At 43.7% G+C, this 22,961-nt stretch overlaps 1 protein-coding gene across 4 annotated transcripts in view; it reads right to left on the bottom strand.

The window, feature by feature from the left end:
• Positions 1–22,961, bottom strand: part of Cdin1 (CDAN1 interacting nuclease 1) — a 216,227-nt gene that overhangs the window by 10,529 nt on the left and 182,737 nt on the right. Inside the window, exon 11 of one of the 4 annotated variants that reach the window (XM_042275924.2) lies at positions 4,066–5,301. The exons of the other annotated variants lie outside the window; for them this stretch is intronic. Coding sequence (XP_042131858.2) covers positions 5,121–5,301 — 181 coding nt within the window. The 3' untranslated portion in view covers positions 4,066–5,120. Of the gene's footprint in view, positions 1–4,065; positions 5,302–22,961 lie in introns of those variants that run through there. 4 annotated transcript variants of the gene reach the window in all.

Genomic DNA, 22,961 nt, shown 5'->3' with positions numbered 1-22,961 from the left:
TCCCAGGAAGGGACTGGGACTCGGGAAGGTCCAGGCTCGAGCCTAAGCAGTCTGACGCCACAGGCTGCTCTGGTAACGAGTACACTATACTGTCTCTCGTTACATCTTGTGTTGACACAAGAATTTAGAACAGTGATTCCACTTTGAAAAATATTTACAACACCTGGAAAAAAAATAGAAAAGCAGAGGCGACTCATTAAGAGTCAGTTCAGGGCCTCGGAGCCACCTGTCTGGGACTCTTCAGCAGTTTTTACATGAAAAAGTGTGCCTCGCTACAAAAGTGATTTGAATCTCTTCATTCAGGAAAGACACAGACGATCAGGAGGAAGCAGGCTGCGGGGGAACACCACGAGCAGTTCAGAGAAGAGAAATGCTCCCATGTGAAAGGCTCGGCAACGCACTACCACAGCTGTGCAGATCACCAGAAGCAGAGGGCTGGGGAAGCTTCAAGAGGCCAAGGAAGCAGAAGCCCAAGGGAGCCTGGGAGGTGGAGTTTGCTTACATGTCCCCTTCCAGAGAAGGTGCAGGCTTGTTGAACAGGGTTGGTATTGTGAATTCTAAAGTCCATGTCTGTCTGTCTATCTATCTATCTATCTATCTATCTATCTATCTATCTATCTATCTATCTATCTATCTATCATCTATCTATCTATCTATCATCTGTCTACCTACCTATCCATCTATTTGCTCCTATATCTAGCATAGACATGTATCTTATGTTTGTGCCACTAAATTGCTGTATCTATGTTTTCAGCACAATGAGAAATAGATACACATACATATGTACACATGCATGCATGCATACTTGTGTGTGTGTGTGTGAGAGAGAGAGAGAGAGACTGTGTATTTAGAAACTGGGGCTTCAACTAAGCTTCAGTTGAAGGATGGCAAACAATGGTATGGCTGGTTGACTTCAGTCAAGTTTCTTTCCATGAGAATCTTCATCAAATAACAATAACAACCTAGTTGTATTGATTCAAATCTTTGTTCCCAGCCCAAATCTCTGATTTCAGTTCATAGCCAAACAGAAAATTCCTTCTGAAAAATGGAAGAAATTAAATGAAAGTTAGAAGAAGTGGAGCATCAGAGACTCATACATATGATACATATGCACACACATACTTTTCTTCCTCATTCTGAGTGACTGTGTGAGGTCTACGCTATCTTCTGAGGATGTGTGCAGACATGCGGTTGTGGGACAAGGCCCTGTTTCATAGTCCAAAGAGCTGCATGTGGTTCTTATGAAGACTTTGTTTTCAAACACATAGTTCAGGATGAAGGAGAAATAGAAAACATCTTGTAATTGTTTTAAAATAAACTCTTACGCCGTTTATTTAGTTCTTAATCTGCATGTTGTAGATTGGCTGTGCACTTGTTAATCACTGTTGTATGTATCTCCAGACAGAGCTGTAAATAACTTTTCAGTCCAAGTGAAACATGCCTGCGCGTGTTTATGTGGAAAGTCTGTGTCCTTAGGCCTGTGTGTAAATATGTGCACAATGATAACAGATTAGCGATCATGTACGATAACATTGTAAGGTTCTGACACTATGGTCAATTTAATGCACAATGCAAATATCCCTTTTCACAGTATCTAGGAATGAAATAAAAATACAATAATACAATAACTTGGTTCATTTCCTTTTTTTTTTTTTTTTGTGCTTAGCAGGTTCATGTTTGCAAATTGAAACTGAAGAAAGAGAACCTTACTCGTGGGTTTTCTCCCTCAATTCATAGATCTTGGTTATTAAAAACACAACTTCAAGCAAAGCCTAATAGTGTACACCAGCAATCCCAGGAAGAGGAACAGGGGCTCAAGACCAGTCTTGGTTACACAATAAGTTTGAGGGCCAGCTTGGGCTATAGAAAACCCTACCACAAAACCAACCAACCAAAACCAGGAACAACAACAAAAGAAAACACCTTAAAATCAAAACGAATTAAACCTAGACTCCCCCCGCCTCTCCCCCCAAAAAGGCGCACAACCTGACAACATTATCTTTTCTAAGAAATTGAAAAATAAAAAAGTAGGGGACTGGAGAGTTGGCTCCAAGGTTAAGAGCAGGTCTGGAAGACCTGGGTTCAATTCCCAACATCCACATTGCAGCTCACAACTGTCAGTAACTCCAGTTTCAGGGGATCCAACTCCTTCACACAGACATACATGTAGGCAATACATGCATGTGCATGAAATAAAAATAAATAAATTATTTTTAAAAAGTAGATAATATGCTGATTCACTTCAGGCTTTCATGCCACATATAAAATAAAGAATGCCTTATATTGAAGATAAGTTAAGTCCATATACAAACACAACCCACATGACCTGAAATCTCCTTCATGTTTACATAACTGGACATTGCCAAGTCCACAAGCAAATTACGTGGAAAAATGTCTTCTGCTTTCTTTGTACTAGGCTGGGTATCCTTAGATGCCATCCTGGCACCTTTCTACTCTATTACAAATTGTTTCTCAGCAGAAGCAGAAGGTATTTCTTCTCTGTTTTCTTGGGTAGATATCTACTTCTGGGCTGGGTCAGCTCCTCTGAGCTTACCTGATCGGAACTGACACGTAAGTTTGCATGCTCAACCTGTATAGCAAGCAACAAGACACCACAGAAAAGGCCTTCTTCACCTTCAGCGGCATACAATTGAATAACGATGTTGAAACAAATCCATCTCCATTTAAATGGACATGCAGTTTATGGAATAAACCAAATGCAAAAGGATTCACAGGAAAAGAATAATTAGATCAATGACGTGTTATTTGGCAAGTCTTCCTAGAAAAGATGAGTTTTCAATGGTGTTGTATTTATTCACCTATTGGTCCTTTAAACTTTTTCACAACACTGTCATTAAGGGTGAAGAGAAGGAAGAGTGAGATCGGGGGTCCCGGGAGACATAGGGGGTGGGGGTGGGGGCAGACTCTTCTCAGTCGATTAAGGTTGGTTCAAGTGTGGGCTGGTGTATTTCAAACAAGGATGCCAGGAGCAGGAGACAGTCTACATCCTGGGAAGGGGAGGGAGATGGGACAGCAGCCGTGTGGCAGCGAGAGAAACAGAAACCTTGAAAATTCACGTAAGTGCCAAGGTCACATCCACTTTGAAGGCACCAAAGCACCGAGAGTGAGCGGCTACTTCCGGCGCACTTGGGTGCAAATCACATCTCTCCACCTAGAATTTATTCCCCAGCCTTCTTCCAAAAGTTGGAGGTGGCTTACAAAATTGGTTGTGTGAATTATTACATGTTTTCTCAGTTATTTCCCCAGGGAAACACGCCAAAGGCAAACCCATCATTTCAGCTGATTTAGTGTTTGGTGTCAGAGAATTCATAATTGATATGACAGGCATAATGGATAGTGATCACTGGATTGGCAAAGCTGGGGCTGACAAGCAGCAGCCAGGCCGGTGCTGCCCACCCTGCCCACTGACTCGCTCTGGTAAACCCTGGGGTTATTTCCTAAGTCCTCCTGCCCAACTCCCTGGAGATTAGAAATGCGTTACTAACTAGAAAATAGTTTATTACACAAATACCGCTTATGCCAAATATGTTCCCCCCTCCCTCAGGTGGACTTTTATTGTTAGGGATAGGACAGATGGAGTTTCTTTTACTTTGACTCAATTCGCTAAAGATCGCAGGGTAACTCAGAGTTCAGTGAGACATTTATCTCAAGGCACTGGGAGATTTATAGGTTTTGAATATATAAAAGTCTGCTTTAAAAAAAATCAGAATCTTTATCCCTGGCAAAGTCAAATAACTAAGGGATTAAGGCTGATGTGCACTTACACTATAAATCTATCATTAAGCAAGTGTGATACAACGCTTCAGGTATGCAAGATCCCAATTTGCTCTAAATGGATAGTTAAATTGTCTCTTTTTACAGCAAATATTTCATGATAAGGAAAATCTCTTTTGCTAACCAAATCATCTCCCTGCCCCCACTCCACCCCCCAAATAAAACCATTCCATTTTCCAGATTCATGAAAGAAAATGCTAGAAATGAGAAAAACCAATCAGAAGCTAAGAAAAAGGATCAGGTAAAGGAAAGTAAAAAATTCACCCCCCTCCCCAATCATGTAATTATATTTGATAGCTATCAAACATGCACTTTTAGAATGTGAGCTGTCTGAGGGCCACTCCCATTTCAGGGCACACAGGACTCAGCTGGTGTTTGTTTAGTTGAGTGTGATGCTTAGAATGCATGCCTCTGTTGTAGGACCCTGCACACCTGTTCCCCAAGTGAAACCTCTAACAACCCTCTTGCTGATAACTCTACCATATAGGGAAGAGAACCTGTCTTTTACAAGCAAAAAAATGAGCCTCAATGAATTAAGGTCACATTGTCCCTGCCTGACTGCTGTGATTGCCAGTAGGTCCTTGTGCTTTGTAGGAGGTCATGGGGACATGATGTCATGGTCTCAGGTCTGTGAGAACCAAGAGTACTGGTCCCTGGAAGCACTACTGTGGCAGGCTTTGGCTGTAAGGACTTGTGGGAATTTGTTGTTAAGAAAACAAACAACCGAACAAACAAATCCAAACCATAAAACAAAAAAGAATCCTAATCTTAAAAACCCCTGAAGCCTACTGCTGCTGCGCACTGGTGGCTTTTACTTCTTTTAAATACAATCAGTTTAGGTAGGCTTTGGTTTACAGTTGCTTTTATCTAGATGATAAGGTTGTAAAAACGTCACTCAAAATGAAGTACTACTGTTCCCGCCCCTGTTTTATTTTGTCCTTCCCTTTCCAGATACCTTAAGGTGCTTAAGATAACCGAGGAGATATCTGACTATTAAAGTGAACAGATCTGTGTAGGTCACAGGGATTTGCCCCCCTTGACCACAAACACCATCCCAGAGCCGTGTGTCACACAGGTCAGTCCCTTTTCAAAACAACAGCCACACACCCTGCTGAACCTTCCACCACCCTCTACAGGGCCCCTTGGAAGAGAATCATAGCTTCTCCGTGCTGGCAGGAGGCTTTTCATGTGTTTCTAACCTGTCTTCCCCCCAAAGAGTCATATGCATAAAAATGGTAAAACCTACATAAGAACAAGAAAAGGCAAGCAAAAAGGTCCCTATGAACGTGAACTTGAAAGGTCAATTTTATTGCTGTAAAGTTAAGTCAGGGAAGGTGCAACCTGGTAAGATTCCTTAGTGCTGGAGTCAGAGAAGGAAGCCAGCAGCCAGGGACATTGTGCAGTGAAGAGGGGAGCTGGTGAAGGGCTGAGAAGGTCCACTGTCCCGCTCCAGACGGAGGTGTTTGCCAGCCAGGAGTACACAGAGGACGCTGACTGCAGGGCTTCCTAGGAGGAAGGCCAGTCACTCATCAGTGCTGGGCTCCAGGAGCCCGGGAACCAACTTCTGTTTGCTTCTTTCTAAGACAGCCAGAGTAAGGTGTTCTACCTTACTCTGTGTAACAGCTGCAGTGTAACACCTCTGCAGCTATCCCAGGCAGAGTGTGCTCCGGCCTTATTTGGGTCTGAGAGAAGATAAAAACTATTTTACTATTTCTTTGACTAAAATGATATCAGCAATAATTATAAAAACATAACCATAATCTTAAGAGCCAGTAGTACTCATTAAATATTTGATATGTCTCAGATATTCTTGTTAGGATTTGTATTTACATTGTATCATTTAAAACAAAAGCCCCATGGGTTGGAAATAGCAGCTTTACTTAAAATCTGTTTTTTATTTTATGGGTATTTTGCCTGCATGTGTATCTCTCTGAACCATCCATATTTGCTGAGAAAGCATCATACAGTTGTGCTGAACTAGTCACGATGAAGAGGATTAATAATGACTAACCATTTACTATGTCTGGTCCTGTGTTAAATATGGGGTACATGTGATCTCAGCTAATCCTTGCAATGAGTCTGCCAGGCAGAAGCACTCCTAGGTATTAGAGGCAGCAGAGATGTGGTAAGGCTGGTGTCCTAGTTCGTGTTATTATTGCCGCAATGAAACACCACGGCCGAAAGCAACTCAGGGAGGAAAGGGCTTATTTGGCTCATACTTTCTCATCACTATTTGTCACTGAAGGAAGCTAGGACAGGAACTCAAAACAGGGCAGGATCCTGGAGGCAGGAACTGATGCAGAGGCCACGGAGGAGTGCAGCTTACTGGTTTGCTCCTCATGGCTTGCTCAGCCTGCTTTCTTATAGAACCCAGGACCACCATGTTGGGGTGGCATCACTCACAATGGGATGGGCCCTGCCCCATCAGTCACTAATTAAACTGTATTAAAGGGTCACAGCATTAGGAAGGTTGAGAAACACTGCTCTAGATTGTCAAGTTGACATACAACTAGCCAGCACAGGCCAGACAGCTTACCTGTGTAAGGGGATAAAGCATGATGCTGTCCAAAGGAGATGCCAGTCTAGCCCCGACCCATGCAGGGCTCCTTCACTGAGCAACTGCATCCCACTGCCTCCTGTGATATGACTCTCCCAGATCTTCTGATCCTTGAAGCATGGCTTTGAAATCCCTCTCCCTTCCAGTCTCAAGGTAAGGGTCTTGCCTTTAATGTGGTTGCTTTCACAGTAGATATATCCTTTCTCTATGAAATATGGTTGCTAGAAAGGGCCATCTATGGCCTTATTTTAAAACTCTTTTTGTGCCTTAGTTTCCCCATTGATAAGGTATATCCTGGGGTTAAGGTATGAGAATAAATTAGCTTTTAACACTTGAACTTGTACACATTTATTGCCACCCTTTGCAAGCTGTTGAGCAGCTGTGAGATCTACTGTGAACAGTTACTCAGCTCTGGAGCCACAGAGTCAGGTGGCAGCTCTCTCAGTTGTTCCTGCCTTTGAAAACAAGAGCTGAATTGCTTTCTGTGACCAGGAGGAACTCCCACGATGCCAGTGATTGAAATGCAGGTTCCTGCTTTTGGTGACACAGTACCACCATGTCTAGTTGTGTTTGGGTGCCAAGTGACACGAGGAAGGACTACACAAACCAAACTCAGGTGCTGTCCTGCAGTGTTACCACACCATCCAAAGGACATTTTCTGTGGTTAGCATTTTGAAGTCTTCCCAACACTAATAGTTCTTAATAATGAATGGTTTCAACGTTCCTTTGAAAATAAGGGAACAAAACTACCCAAATATCCTGATAGATAGATGAATGAATAAAGAAAGTTTTGTACACAACAATAGAATATTATTCAACCTTAAAAAACAAAAGAGGTCTTGTCATGCATCACAAGACAGCTCACCTGCAGAGAGTGTGTTGAAGTTCTAGTGGATGTGTGTTGTTGACACGGCTGTGCCCATGTCAAGGATATCAACGTGTCAGTGCCAGAATCATAGGCACAGAAAGCAGAAAGGTAGGCGCCATGGGCAGGAGAGGCTAGAGTTTCAGACTGTCAAGATAAAACAGTCCGAGAGATCTGTTGCACAATATTATGAATATGCTTAAAATCATACATTTAAAGCACTTATGGCAGCATGCTTAGTATTGTTCCTTACAGTGATAAAGCTATAATTAGATAAAACCAAAAAACATTTTTACTTTTTTTTTTTGCATCTGTATGTATTTGTTCATATGTGTATATACAAGTGTGTGTAAAGGCCAGAAGTCAACGTTAGCTTTCTTTCTCGATCACGATCACTTAATATTTGTTGAGACAGAGTTTCTCAATGAACCTGTAGCTTACTGATCTCACTAGGTTGGCTGGCTGATGAGCTTCAGGGGTCTGCATTTCTGCTACCTAACTGCATGGATTACAGATGTGCACAGCTGCACCTGGTTTCCCTGCCGGTGCTTGTGATCTGAACTCAGGTCTCAGGCGTGCAGAGCAGGCACTTTAGTGACTGAGCTCTCTCTACCAGACTAAGGAAGCATTTTTTAAAAATTCTTTGTGTCTTTCACATCATGCCTCCTGATCCCACTCGCTCTCCCACACCAAAAAAACAAAAACAAAACAAAAAACAAAACCCAAAATAAAATTTAAGAGAAAAAAAGTGTAGCTGGGCAGTGGTGGCACACGCCTTTAATCCCGGCACTTGGGAGGCCAGCCTGGTCTACAGAACAAGATCCAGGACAGGTACTAAAACTATACAGAGAAACACTATCTTGGGGGGAAAAAAAAGGAAGAAGGGGGAAAATCTCAGCATGGAAGTGTGTGAAACCGTAAGTCGGGGAGTAAATAAACCCTTTGTCCACACATCTTTACATGCGGGTGTTTACTGCAAGGAATCACTGGTCCAGTTCAAGGCCCCTGGTCTCTGCTGTACCATAGATGCTGGGTCCTCACCGGACATTTCATTGTTACCTTATGTAGTGGATATCCTGCAGCCCTGGGTCCCCACCACCTACTCCCATTCCAGCAGATCACAGATGGGGAGGATGTTGGGGTGGGCCAACATATAACCCTGGTTCTGGGCCTGGGTAGTTGCAGGGTTGGTTAATCCATCAGCTCTCCCATTTGCCACCAGGGTGAGTTCTCCAGCATTGCCCTGGCTAGTTCACCCCCTTACAGCGATGAGCCAGGGGCAGGGCCAGCTTTCCTGTTCTTTTTTTTTTTTTTTTTTTCTGGAGACAGGGTTTCTCTGTAGCTTTGGAGCCTGTCCTGGAACTCTCTCTATAGACCAGGCTGGCCTTGAACTCACAGAGATCCACCTGCCTCTGCCTCCTGAGTGCTGGGATTAAAGGCATGTGCCACCACCACTCAGCTACCTCTTCTGTTCTTATGACCTCAGGGCCAGCTCCTCCACCTGCCTCAGGCATTGATGGTGGGAGCATCTCTTCCCTGCTCGCAACACTGGGGCTGGCTCACCCACACCTCTACCAACAGGGTCAGCTCTACTGTGCTGCCCAGGCAAGGTGCAGGGCCTGCTCTCCCAAGTGTTGCAGTCCAAGGACGCATTTAAAAAGTATTATTTAGTGTCTCTAGAAGGGAGATTAAAAATAACAATAAAATCTCCAGATAATTGGAGAAACAGTAATAGTTGAAGTTTGGGATTAGTCCTGTCCCTGACAGAACACAGGAAACTTTTGGGACATTGAAGATAGCCTTGGGGTAGAGGGTGTGACACAGTGAGGTCTTAGGGAGCTCAGTGGCCAGAACTGACGTCTAAAGCTCCCTTTTTCCTTGAGGCTAATGAACTTGTTCTGTCAGAGAAATGCAGGAAAGAAATACAGAGACAGAACCCTACCCCTCTTTTTCAGAGTAACTGTTGTAGGACCCAGAGTGAGTACCGAACCCTGCTTGCCTGCATTCAAAGGACAGGATGAGGGATGGTGACCCTGGCTCCACTGACTGGCTGCTGATGGCACAGTGCTTCATCACTCTCACTCTATTTCCACAGCGGTACAGGGCCACAGCTGGTCTGGACTGCATTCTTCTGATGTGACAGAGGAGGAAGATGAGGCTGTCGGGGTGACATGCTCCAAAATCACACACAGAGACCAGAAAGGATCGCACAGAAGCAATCAGCATGCCTAGGTGAACCAACTCCACCTCCCACCGGCAGACACTGGCTGGCTCCCGTCGCCTCATCTGTAAATTGGGAGAGCGTGGTCTTCCGCCTTCCCAAGGAAGTTGCCAGGTGGAACCGAAACATAAGGATAGACCCTGCCTTCCTGGGGGCTCCCAGCAGTGTGGGCAGGTTCAGAAACTATGATAAAGGGAGAGAGATTTAAAAACATCTATGCTGTGGCCAGAAGAAAGAATCTTCACTCTATCTGGAAAGGCCCCGGGGAGAGCTGAGAAGGGGTGGGGTGGGGTGGGGTGGTCTTCAGAGAAAGTCCCGAAGTCAGGGGTGAGGGGGGATAAGAAGGGAAGACACTGCAAAGGCATAGAGATGCAGATGTGGATGACCACACAAGATTAACACTAGAGCAAGATGGGGAGACTTGAGAAAACACAGCTGGACAGGTGTGCGGGGGCGGGGCTGATGAGGACGGAGGCCTGACACCAGAGGAAGGCTCACTGAGGGCCAAGGAGCCCATCACCGACATGGGGAAAGCTGGCAGCCCTTTCTGCCCGAGGGCAGCCCTCCTGCTTGAAACCCAAATACTCCAGGCTCATTTCTGTGTGGAATCCCTGAGTTAAATATTTACTTTGTGTGGGGCCAAAGTATCTACTGCAGCTCACTTATTTGGGGGTAAACACATTAAAGAAATGTATACACTAAAACAAACTATCTCCTCCCCACTCCTACCACATACAGAAAAAAAGAGACTGCCATTCAAAAAAAAAACCCTGAAAACTACACTGCAGGCTCAATTTTCCTGAGGGGTTGAGACAAAGTATGTATATATAAACAGTTTCCTGAGGCTCCACGGGGTTCCTCCGATTTGTATTCCTTGAGAAGTCAGTGGGCACGGGGTGAACGACGAACAGTTTCCTTTAGTGAGTTACATGGCAACTTTATTGAACTTCACAAGGAGTCATTAGCTGGATTTTATGATGATAAGGACTTCCAGGCGTGAGTTCCCTTCTGATTGTTTTTTTGATTAAAAGTCAGACAAGGCAGGGCTGGCCCTGGACACTGAAGGAACCTGCAGCTTTACCTCACCAGCTGCCTCCAGGATGGAACCCACAAAGCAGCAGGTTCAGGTGGCGCTTGGATTTCGCCAAGTGAAAAGCCAACCATCAATGTGGAGAGCCTTCAAGGACTTACTTCAAACATTTTGTTAAGTTTGAGATTTTTTTTTTTTCTTGCAGAGACATTCCTGACTGCTTCCCATCTCATCCTTGGTGACCGGAGCAGCCACTGACTGATGTTAGCCTTAGGTCCTTCAGTCAGAGGACTGGTCCACTCATGTTGCCATTAGCTGATTAATAGGTGTTTATTTTTAGGGTTTGAACTAACAGGCTGGGCTGAGGCCAAGGCAGGCTGATATCAGAAGTAACTGGCGAGTGTCTTGTGCTTGCAAAAGACCTTTGTTTCTAGTGTGGTTGTTGGCTTGGCTGCTGCCCTTGTCCAACCAGTGAAACTAAATAGCATAAAATTAATACCAAAGGCAGAGAAACTTCACGTTCTCTGTCCATTATAAAAAGTATTGCAAAATAGATCCATTATTGCTTTAAAAATATTTTTATTAATTCCTTGAGCATTTCATACATGCATACAATGCATTTTGATTATAAGAAACAAATATGACCAGCTAGTTAGGACAGTTGGGTGAGTCTAGATACTCACTGCATATTAAATATGAAAAAGTTTAAACTCCTAATGTGTCTAAAGCCTTCCAATAACAATAACTGTATAGCTTTCATTGAAAATATTAAATGTAGATATATGGTAAAATAAAACCGATGTGGATGTATGGACTTTCCTTGGAGTTACAGGATTTGTGATTCTATGGGATTCAGACACAAAACGAGAAGGTGACCGCTCTATTAATGTCGAGTTCAGAAGAGGTTACTGTTACAGGTTTACCTGTGTTTCACGTTTCTATTCTCACTAGGCAGTGTGCTCTATGAAGGAGGAACCCTGTCTCCACCAGTACTGGAACTTGGTGGAGCATGGCCAAGTGTTTGTTGAACAGCTGAAGGGCAGACAGAACAGTAACGCAGGGCACCTCTGCCCAGCTGCTCTGTTAGTCTAGCCTGCTTTTGAACCCTGTGGCACACACAGGGGAGGCTAGGTGGGTTAAAAATTGCCCAAGGACTTTGCTAGCAAACTTTCACAGGAAAATAGGTCTGGGACTTTTCCCTGTTAGCTTAAATCTGCTCCCTCCACCTTGATGGCACATTATGCCCCCACACTGGCACTCCTCCCTTACCTTTCAAGCGAACACAAAAGCATTTCTAGCTAGCCTTTTGGACAGAAGCAAGCCTTAGAAGTCAGGGTTGGGAAAGGCTGAAAGCAGTGCTATCCCCTGTGAGAGCCCATTCATGAGGCCGCAGAGCAAGGCACAGTTGTATTTCTACTCTGAGGAAAGATGCTGAAGATCTCAAGAGACTGAAAGTTCAGTCTGTGAAGCTGTTACATCCACAATTTGATCAGCAAGGCCCGGAACAGGGACACGGATGGCAATTTACCACCATGATTTCCACAGGGAAGAAACCCTTGTGCCTTTGGTCTATTTTCATGATAGACGCTACACAGATCAATCACCCAGAGCTCCCGACACATTCTTAATGCCTTTTAGGCTTATTTATGGACCAAGCATTAGTTTGACTGAAGCAGACTAACAGGTGCCATTTGGAAGGACAGTTCTTTCAAGTCACTGATGATTACACACGGGCTCTAGAATGGATGTGCCTTCGGCAGGACCAACCATCGCCATGCCAGTTCTGCAGCCTCTCAATTCTGATGCCTTCAGGCAGTCGCTGCCCCTCTGGGACCTTGACAATTCAGAGAGGATGGGAGAGGTATGTGTAGGAAGGGGAAGGGTACTTTGTACACAGAAAAGCCTTTTATGGTCAGGGTATGATATTCAAACTCTGTCATACTTTGAAAACTGGTTAGCACAGGGGCTTGCTTCTTTATTAAATTTCACTTAATTTGATAAGATTAATATTACTAATTCAACAATAAAAAATGTGTAGTTATGGGACTGACGAGCTGGCTCAGGGGTTAGGAGCAGAGCGGGCCTCAGTTTGGTTTTCAGTATCTACTTTGAGGCGCTTACAAGTACTGTGACTCCAGCTTCAGGGGGTCAAGCATCCTCTCCTGCCCTCCACTGGTACTGCACTGCTGTGCACGAACCCCAACACAGACGCACAGCTATATACTTCATTAAAACGAAACATAAACCTTTGAAAAACACACAGTTGGAAATACTACAGCGGCAAAAGCTTCCATTTTATGTCTTCATTTTGATTAGATACATGACTCGAAATTTTAAAAACTTCTAAAGATTCAGGGCACAGATTTTCTCGTTCTATCCTGATTTTCCAAGGGCTTATCATAATCTGATTAAGTTTATTAAAAAGTTTCTATATTTATTCACCAAAGGACTAGACATTATTAGTTTAAGAAAATGGTTTTGCACTTTCAATTCGCCGTGTGTGTGTGTGTGTGTGTGTGTGTGTGTGTGTGTGTGTGTGTGTGTACAACCCTTTCTCTGAAAACAGTCACTAGGAGACACTGACATGTTGTTTGGGAGGATGACAGAACTAGAGAGGCTGAGTCCCCCAGACTGATGGGAAACAGTGGAGGGCGGACACCGGCATTGATGGCTTACCCAGGGACCCAGGGAACCCTGGGAGGTGGGGTGACCCCACCGCCCCTCAGACCCTGCTTCATTGGTAAGTCTTTCAGTTGTGTCAGAACGAAACCAAAAGCTTTGCAGTTTACACCTCAGTTTCTAGAACGAGATCTGAAATTTTATTATTCTTACTCAGGTTGCTTAAATGCAGCAAATCTGACATCTGCTAAGCCACACTACAACAAATTTGAGCATAAATATGCTTGGAAACTGATCAAGGTATTTCCCACCAAGATACCATCACCCTCCTCTTCACTGTGGATCCGGCCACAGACACACCTTCAAACTCTAAGTTGGTTTTTGGCTAGGCATTTGAAACCATCCAAGGCTGCAGTAATTTTTATCTGTCAGGACAGACTACTTAATAGTTTTTAAGTTTTCTTTTTAAAATTATATGTGACTTATATTTTATTCAAATTTATGATCACCATTATACTCATCTCCTTAATCATGGGGCAAAGATTTGTCTTTTTGGGTGAAGGAAAGACATAAGATTGTGGTCAGTCCAATTTACAACTCTAAGTTCCATAATTTAAAAAAAGTGTGCATCCACATAGTTCCTTATCAGGACCGTCGATATTATAATGTACCAATCAATGGCTTGTAGTTTTGTTATGATTCCTATATGTTGGGAAGGAAAGTCAAACAAAAGGACCCACAACATTTTGAAGCAATGGGAATGAAGCCTTAAGATGGCAGAGCAGACTATGTTTCCAAATTAATAAATGTACAGCTATGTGTACTCTAAGAACATCTCAACTTAACTAACACTAGTTAAGGAAGCTGACTGGGGGGGTGTTCAGTATATCCACTACAGTCTTTAGACTATGCTGGATATAATCAGGTATTCAATGACAAAAGTGGTTAACCATCTAAAAAATAGAGCAGACACCCCAGATCTTTTTTTTTTTTTTTTTTTTTTTTTAGACAGGGTTTCTCAGTCTTGGCTGTCCTGGAACTCACTCTGTAGACCAGGCTGGCCTTGAACTCACAGAAATCCACCTGCCTCTGCTTCCCCAGTGCTAGGATTAAAGGTGTGCACCACCACTCCCGGCCCCAGATTCCTAAATGGTAGACTATGGAAGGAAAGGATTCTTGCACTGGAATGGCAGAAAAGGGTTCCTTGTGTCTTTGGACCATTATTTAAAGTATAGTATCTTTGTTAATGCAAATGCAAATGTAGGTTACGAGTACAAAATCCCAGCAACAGCCCAGGATGTCAGCAGCAGAGGAAGGAAGGAGAATCATGAGGATGACTCAGAGAGACACTGGTGGGTGGAAGCAGGAAAGGGAGGGGTCTCGGGAGTCAGAGTACCATTAACAGTGCCACAGTGGACGACAAGGATCAAGACATCTCTATGGGGTCTGTCTGTCAACGAGAGGTACTGCAGCCCATGGAGGGGGTGGGGAGGGCTGCTGATACCCAGGGAAGCAGAGACAAAGGCTCTGAGGATATCTGGTTACAGAGAAGCCAGGCTCCGGAGACAACAGAGCAGGCTGGAACAGGATGTCCTCTGTGCTGAGGATCAGGCCTCACATCTCATCCAGCAGCCGGCCTGATGGAAACAGCTGGCCTGATGGAAGCTGTGTCCACAGACATAAGCAGAAGGGTAGACGATGACACAAATCAAGGACCTGCCACTGTGAGAGGTGGCTGCTGGGGTAGGGACACAAATGACAAGCATAGTGGACGATGAATAAAAAAAAAAAAATACAGTTTTTAAGGTTTAGAGACCTACGGTGATTTCAGAAATAATTATTTAAATAGAAAGACAAATTACATTCTTAATAAACAGAGTTAGGAAGACATCAGGAATGTAACCGGATTTGCAGCAGTTATTTACTATGGCAACGGTGTTCTATATTCATAGGACTGAGAAATGGGGTGTATGTAACGGAATAAAAAGTTATCTTAAAATACGGATTTTCAGCTTTGTTGCCTTGAACTCTCATTAACAACCAACTTCACATTAAGGATATGAATGCTTTTTGTAATATTCCCATTTGTCTCATTCTAATTTTTTTTCTCATGAACACTGACAATGTTTAACTATGGAAATGTATGGGAAGTCAGAATTAATGAGATTTATTTTCAATCAAATGGGCTCTATATCCTTGCATTTGCTGTTACTTATTGATCTTAATTGAGTGAGGGAGGATTCTTAAAATACTGACCACGGCTCTGAAAATATCTGGCTACCACTGAGCCGTGTGGCTTTGGCCATCTTCTTGGTGTAGTGGTGTCAAACTAACAAGTTGTAAGAAATAGTGAGGTAAATTAAATTTTGGGCCAGTGCTTTCTCACTTACAATAAATCTTGCGTTCAAGAATTATAGCTTCACTACCAGTTCATTCTACAAGAAAGTATTCGAGCTCCTGAGGGTTCCTTAGCTTCCAATTAGTTATCTGCACAAGGTAACAGGAACAGTATTTCCACAGGTCACTAGAGAGCTAGTTTTCAAGTTGTGATGTGGAGAAAAGTCCCAAGACCAATCGCCAGCTCTGGCTGCGACCAGTAGCTCTTCTTTGCTCGAGATGAATATGTGAATGTACGTATCTGTGGACTGTATTCGTAGAGTCCTGTGCACCTGGCCTCACCTGGGCTTTGACACGTGACTCCCCAGCTCCCTTGGTTACTAAGTCACATGCTCCCTGAAATGTCAGTCATCCTGAATGAAACACATGTCTGGGCTTCAGGAGAAAAACTGAAGCTTGGTGGATCCAAGTGTGTGGATTGCCCAACTTTGCCTTTGAGTTAACCGGAAGGTTCAGCTGGGTGGGGTGCTGCATGCTTGTGTAATCCCAGTACTGGGGTGGCTGTGGCAGCAGAAGTGAAAGTTTCAGGCCATCTTGGGCTACATAGGGAGACACAGTCTCAAACAAACAAACAAACAAACAAACAAACAAACAAACAAATGAACAATCACAACAAAATCAAGCCAAGTCAAGCAAAACCAGAAGTGCAGCAAATAGATGTTTGAATTTGTTGTCACACTGCTCAGGGCCTCTTCTAACCCACTGCCGTATAATTTTATTACAGGGGGGACCCAAGTGTTTGTGACTGACCCGTGGGTATTTTCTCCAGCTGACTTTACAGCTTAGAACTTCCTCTAGTAATAAGTGTTAATCATTCACGCCCTTGTCAGAAATACACAGAAATAAGAACCACAAAATTCAATCTGTACAGCAAACTAAACCTTCACAGAGGCAGCTCGCCTGGCACCTGAGATCAGCCCATAGCTCATTCAGAAAGATAACCCTTTCCTTGCGGCCCTATTGAGCTATCGCTTGAGTTAACAGCACCTGGTGGTTTTACTTGGGTAGAGAGAGTCACACAGAGACACGGACAGACAGACAGACAGACAGACACATAGAACCATGAAATCAGCGGGGGAATTTTCTTAAAGGTGGTGCCCACAGGGAACTGAACTCTTGCCTATTCCAGCAAGATTCCCCAGATGCAACAATTATGTTTATAGTACTGAAGAAAAAATTAGCAAAGAGGAGGGCAGTTGTCACGCACACAGAGAAACTGAGAAAAGGGGGGATTTGTTTCAGCAGAGCTGAAAGGAGAGGTGAGATAATTCAACATATATGCATTATTTAAGATAAGATCTACCTACATCCCCACAAAGAAATCTCTGAGAAGGAGCGGAGAGTTTATCCTCCTAATGAGATCAATTGTTCTTCCTTGACGTAAAGCAAGCGTAATAAGGACAGCAGGAAAATTCTGAGCGGACACATTCTTAAGTAAACAAGGACACAAAGACTCATTAAGTTTTTTATATTCAGTCTGCGCAAACTGCATTCTAGCTCTAGAGTAAAGGATTTTACAAGAGTTTCAAGCAAAAGCCTTTTGCTGGATTCCAATGTCTTTTTTTTTTTATTTTATTTATTTACTTATTTATTTATTTTTAAGGAAACAACTGGCTTGAGTGTCTAGTTGTCACCGCTAACCACCACCCACGTGGCCACCACTGCCCCTCTTCACTGGGAGGCCCTGGCTCCGCCTCCGCCTCTCTACCATCCAGGAAGCCCTCAATACCCTGGCAGGCACTTTGCATAGTTTATCACAAATCTTTCCTCTAACCGCATGAGAGTTATTTTGAATCCATTTACAAATTCCAACTTATATTTCCCAAGTGTTCCCTATGTGCTCACGTGCACCGTGGCTCCGAAGCAGCCACGCTTGCTGCTGGGCCCGTGCTCTGTTTAAACAAGTGCTGCTAGTTTCATCATGCAATCATTTCAAAATAATGAACACTTTGGGGCCTAGTCAATGAAAAAGGCCGTCACTGACTGGGAGAAACGCACGTTTTCATTGTGACAAAGTCCTTCCATATTAGTTCCCTCGCCTATTTGAATTTATCTTAGACTTTTAGGAGAGAATTAGAAATGTGAAAATTACACACAAGAACTTGTAAAAAAAAAAAAAAAACCTTTTAAATAGCATTAAAAAGAAAAAGTCTTCCCCAATCCCAGCATATGTTTTTACACAAATCTGCATGCTCCAATTAATCTGCCCAACTGCTGGAGTGCGGCTGGACTGCCTTAATCATCTTTACAAGCACAGTGTACAATTTGTAGTCTGATTTCTACCAAGGAAAGTGCACCTAATTTTGGCTCTCCCCATACTTAGACCTATTTTAGAAAATGAGAATTTAACCACAGCTTCATACAGTCTTAAAAAGAAAAAACGTTCGCAGCTGCTCACAGGTCACGAGCGCTGTAATGGCCTGAGCGCCAGAGGAGATCCTGCAGTGAATCCCACTGAATGGCACAGAAGACACTTGGATTCTAAAACTTCATCTCCACCTGCCCACCATCCTTAGTAAGGAGGAAGAGTAGAGATAACCTGGGATGATCTGACTCGACGACATGCTTTCTGGTCACCAGCCTGGCTGGTAGGCCTCTTCTTTTTTCTAGTGTAATAAATAAATGTTTAGCACAATGCTGTGTGTGGAACAAGGCATGTTTTATTTTCTTCCTCAAGCCCTTGGCTCAAGAGAACAGTCTTATGGGAAATGGCAATTGTATTTATTGTTATTTGATGATGAAATGCCACCTGAGTGAAATACCTGTATAATAATTTATTTCATTCACTAAAGCCATCAAGAGTTTTGGCTGCTTTCAACCATGCAATTTGTGTTTTAGTGCATGCCAACATCACCAAAGGAAGAAGAAAAAACCCTGCATATGTTAGTTGCTATCAGTACCTGCTGCCCCTTCTCTCCTTCTCTTAAAAAAGTTCTTTGCAGCCTAAAATGTCCTAAAAGCCTCAAGATCCAGAAATGTCATTAACATTGTACAGCTCAGCACAGAAAATCATTGTACAGTGACAGCAGAACCGTGAGTTATTAGTTAATCGAGGGAACCATGATTTAGGAGGGAGGAGTTACAGGTATTACAATGCAGTTATACCCGTCGTCTGGGAAACTGTAAACACCTGTGCTGCATGTTCTTGCTAATCTAAGGCAAGGGCCCCCAGCTTCTTGGAGCTCTGGCATCATCTGGGGGTTGGCTTTGGCCACACCACTGGCATGGTACAGTGGTGTTTAGGATTTTATCAGAATTTTGTTTATAAATTATGGCAAGTCACACTTACCTTTATTTTTAGACCCTCCCCTTTTCCCCCTCTCTTCAGATAACTGGATATACCCTTGACAATTACTAGCCAGGGCTAGTAATTACTGGCCACATGAGAGAAAACAGGCTCCTATTCCTTAATTAGCCTGGTTACAATCCATGACCACTACTGGGAGAGGAATCCCATTTGAAGGGAAAACTACATTCTGACCAATACTGTTCTGGCTAATACAAACTTAAAATATTTTTCTCTGTGGGGAAAGCCTCCTGAGACATAAGAAATCAATATTCTGAGGAAGAGGGCCCCAACCTGTGCTGAGGCCATAGCCTGGGTTTGTCGCCAGTTTCTCCAGTAACTGAGAACTTCGTGAGGGATGGGGTAACATGTGCCTCTGTGCTCCAGATGCCAAGCATGGGACCTTACACACAGTGGGGAGCGTGATGCATGCTGGTAGACGAATGTCAAATCTGTGAGTTTACTCCACTTTTGACACTGCATGAAAACTCCAGCCCTGCCCAACAAGCTGCTTCCCCCCTATTACACCGTGGCACCACAGCTCAGGGCTGTTCTCGAAGGTCGAGGTTTCACAGTTTCTCTCTAAACCTTTACAGTCGACACAAATATCTGTGTTAGAGCTCTCGTTATTGTTTGATTTTCCAATGAGCAGTCAAAGGCACCTGGGAAGGAAGGAAATCCAGATGCGCAGTTGGTGGTTTGGCTATGCAAGCTGAGACCTGGAGAAGTCCAGCGGGGTAAGGGAAGCACAGGAGGCCTTCGCGAAGCTTCCAGGCTTGCCCCTGATAGTATTGCTTGTGTGATCCTGGCTGGGTTGCAGGGCTTTTCCGGGCCCTCTTCTTCAGCTGTGGGTGTGAGGGTTGCAACCTTAGATGATCTCAAAGCCTTGTATTTGAAACTTTCATTATTGTTCTTATCTTTACAACTAAGTATGAGTACTACTGTATAATTTCCAAATAAGAGGGAGTCCAAAAAACTAGTTAGTGTCTCTATCCATTCAAAAGGAATAGCTTGAATTCCCCATTGCTACGGTGGTTAAATCCAATGGGACACGTGTCAACTTTATCAGATTAGATCATTCCTTTCTATTTCAATCCACAGTGCTAAATGAACACTCCAGAAACATGTGGCGAATATGTACCTGCAGTTATTGTTTAATCTCTACCATCGGGCTCCATCTAAAGTATGTAGACTCACTGGGGAGAATATCCTTGGGAGCCTGTGCTGGAGAGTCTCTGGGCCTTCTGAAACATGAAAAGTTTTACATATGTGCAGTTATACAGGAGAAAGTTCATGGCTTTAATTAATATTTAATTCCAAATTTTAGGAGCCTTCGCCTAAATCATGGTCTAATGTCATTAATTGCTGAAGACTGCCCTTGGAGTCAGGCTCAGATTAGATGCCCAGCTCAGCCATTTACTGGCTCTCTGACCTTGCAGGGTGTCAGCTCTCTTATGATTAAAATAAAAATAATAATGTCTACTCTATAGCATAGCTATAAGGCTTAATAAGAGAGACACATGGAATTAATGAATACAAAATACACTGGTCCAGAACTTGTCTCATAAAAGGACTTAATAAGCAACAAATACACTTTATGTTTTGTTTTAGTTAATAAGCTTAATCATGACTTCTTCAATTTATCTAAGTCTGCAATGATATTCGCTTCTGATCAAAGAAGCCTTTGGTGGTAGAGAAAATTCCTCTCAAAAGATTTAGAGGGAGGGCGAGGAGAGTGTAGGTTTGTGTCTAAATGCCTTCATTTGTCTAGTAGGATTCTGAGCAGAGACTGAGATGGAACTGGAGCCATTGGGGATGGCTAAGTCTAGCATCTACTGCCATGAATAAGAGACTGAGATGGAACTGGAGCGCTGGGCTGAGGAAGGTGGGTTTGTAGGTCCCTTCTAATTCAAAGACTCTTCATTGTTTTTCACAAGTGAAGCAGAAGGAAACAAACTCTCATTGAAAGGCTCAGATACCGGGACAGGGATACAGCTCACAGGAGTGCTTACTTGGTGTGTGAGAATGCTAAAAAAAAATCTACTCACAGACCCAAAATCATAGGCCCCAGCACAGCACATAGGGCTCCTCTCCCCCCCCCCCCCCCCCCGACATAGGCCCCAGCACGGCACACAGGGCTCCCATGTCCCTCCCCCTGACATAGGCCCCAGCACAGCACACAGGGCTCCCATGTCTCTCCCCCACAACATAGGCCCCAGCACAGCATACAGGTCTCCCGTCTCCCCCACCCCCAGGCCCCAGCAGGGCACACAGGGCTCCCGTCTCCCCCACCCCCAGGTCCCAGCACGGCACACAGGGCTCCCATCTCCCCCGCACCCAACATAGGCCCCAGCACGGCAAACGGGGCTCCCCTGTCTCCACCGCACCTGACACAGGCCCCCAGCACGGCACACAGGGCTTTCTCTTCCCCTTTCTTGAAAAATTTTCCCCCTCACATAATGTATCTCAATAACAGTTTCCCTTCCCTCTCCTCCTCGAAATTCTTCCCCACCTCCCTCCCATCCAAATCCACTCTCCTTCTGTCTTTCATTAAAAAACAAACAGGCTTCTAAGGGATAATAACAGACATGTTATAATAAGATAAAACAAAAGCTAACACACTGGAATCGCACAAACAAATTGAGGAAAAGAGACCAAGAAAAGGCACAAGAAACAGAGACCCACTCGTCTGCACACTTCAGGAATCCCATAGAAACACTCAACTATAAGTCATAAAATATATGCAGAGGACCTGTTGCAGACCCAGAGCAGGCTGCTCCAGTCTCTGTGAGTTCATAAGAGCTTTTGCTCATGTTGATTTAGAGGGCCTTGTTTTCTTGGTGTTCTCCATTTCCTCTGGCTTTTACACGCTTTCTGTCTCCTTTTCTACAGGGTTCCCTGAGCCCCACGGGGAGGAATGTGATGGAGACATCCCATTTAGGGTTGAGTATTCTAAGGTCTCTCATTCTCTGCATAATACTTGACTGAGGGTCTCTGTATTTGTTCCCATCTGCTGCCAAGAGGAAGCTTCTCTGTTAATAGCTGAGCAAAGTACTAATAATCTGTGAGTATAGCTGAATGTCACTAGGAGTCATTTTATTGCTATTTTCTTGTTTGTTTCTTTAGAAAAGTAATATTTGCTTTTACCCTAAGTCCCTGGGCTGTCTAGTCTCTGGTTCTTGGTCACCCAAGCTGTGTCAGGTATGGTTTCCATCTCCTAGAATGAGTCAAAATCAGATATTGGTTGGCTACTCCCACAAACTTTGTACCACCACTGCACTAGCATATCTTACAGGCAGGATACCACTGTAGATCAAAGGGTCTGTGGCCGGGTTGGTGTTTACATATCTCCTTTGGTAGTGTGCAGAGTACCTTCCTGTGGCAAAGATGCTAGCACAGAGGAATGAAGGCTCCACGTAGGCACCAGCTTGACGTCTCCAAGTTCAATGACTAGTGTAGGTGTTATCTCCAGCAATGGAACCTGGCCCTCCATTTGTAGAGAGCAACCTAGCGTTTCGGTAACAGCCTGGGTTGGTCAGGAATTCTCTTTGGCCCCAACAACTCAATCATGTAACCCAATCCCGGGACTTGAAGCTTCATTTGGTGACAAGAGAGATGGCCAGTTGGGGCTCTGTCTCCTCCATTATATGGCAATTTCATTTAGATTGCCTTCACATATATATATATTTTAGGAAGCTTCCACTGTATTAGATTTCCATACTACCCCTGAAGTGGTCCTTAATTTTAGCTGTCTCTTCCTGTATTCCTTCCCTTGTTCCCCTCCGCCACCCCATCCTCACTTGATCCTCCATTTCTTTTAGATTTTTCCAGTTTGGTGGAGTACAGGTTTTTCAAGTATGTCCTTATGATTCTCTGGATTTCCTCAGTGTCTGTTGTTATGTCCCCCTTTTCATTTCTGATTTTGTTAATTTGGAACTGCTTTCTCCGCCTTTTAATTTGGATCAGGGTTTGTCAATCTTACTGATTTTCTCAAAGGACCAACTCTGTCTCATCAACGTTTTGTATTCTGTTTTTGTTTGTTTATATTTTACTGATTTCAGCCTGGAGTTTGATTATTTCTTGCTGTCTATTCCTTTTGGGTGTCATTTCTTTTCTTCTCTTTGTTGGAGAGTTTCAGATGTGCTGTTAGTATGAGATCTCACCACTTTCTTTTTCTTTTTACATTGGCAC

Source organism: Peromyscus maniculatus, chromosome 4 (assembly GCF_049852395.1).
Source record: "Peromyscus maniculatus bairdii isolate BWxNUB_F1_BW_parent chromosome 4, HU_Pman_BW_mat_3.1, whole genome shotgun sequence".
NCBI lineage: Eukaryota > Metazoa > Chordata > Mammalia > Rodentia > Cricetidae > Peromyscus > Peromyscus maniculatus.
Note: the sequence above shows the minus strand (reverse complement) of the source record. Positions and strands in the feature narration are given on the sequence as shown.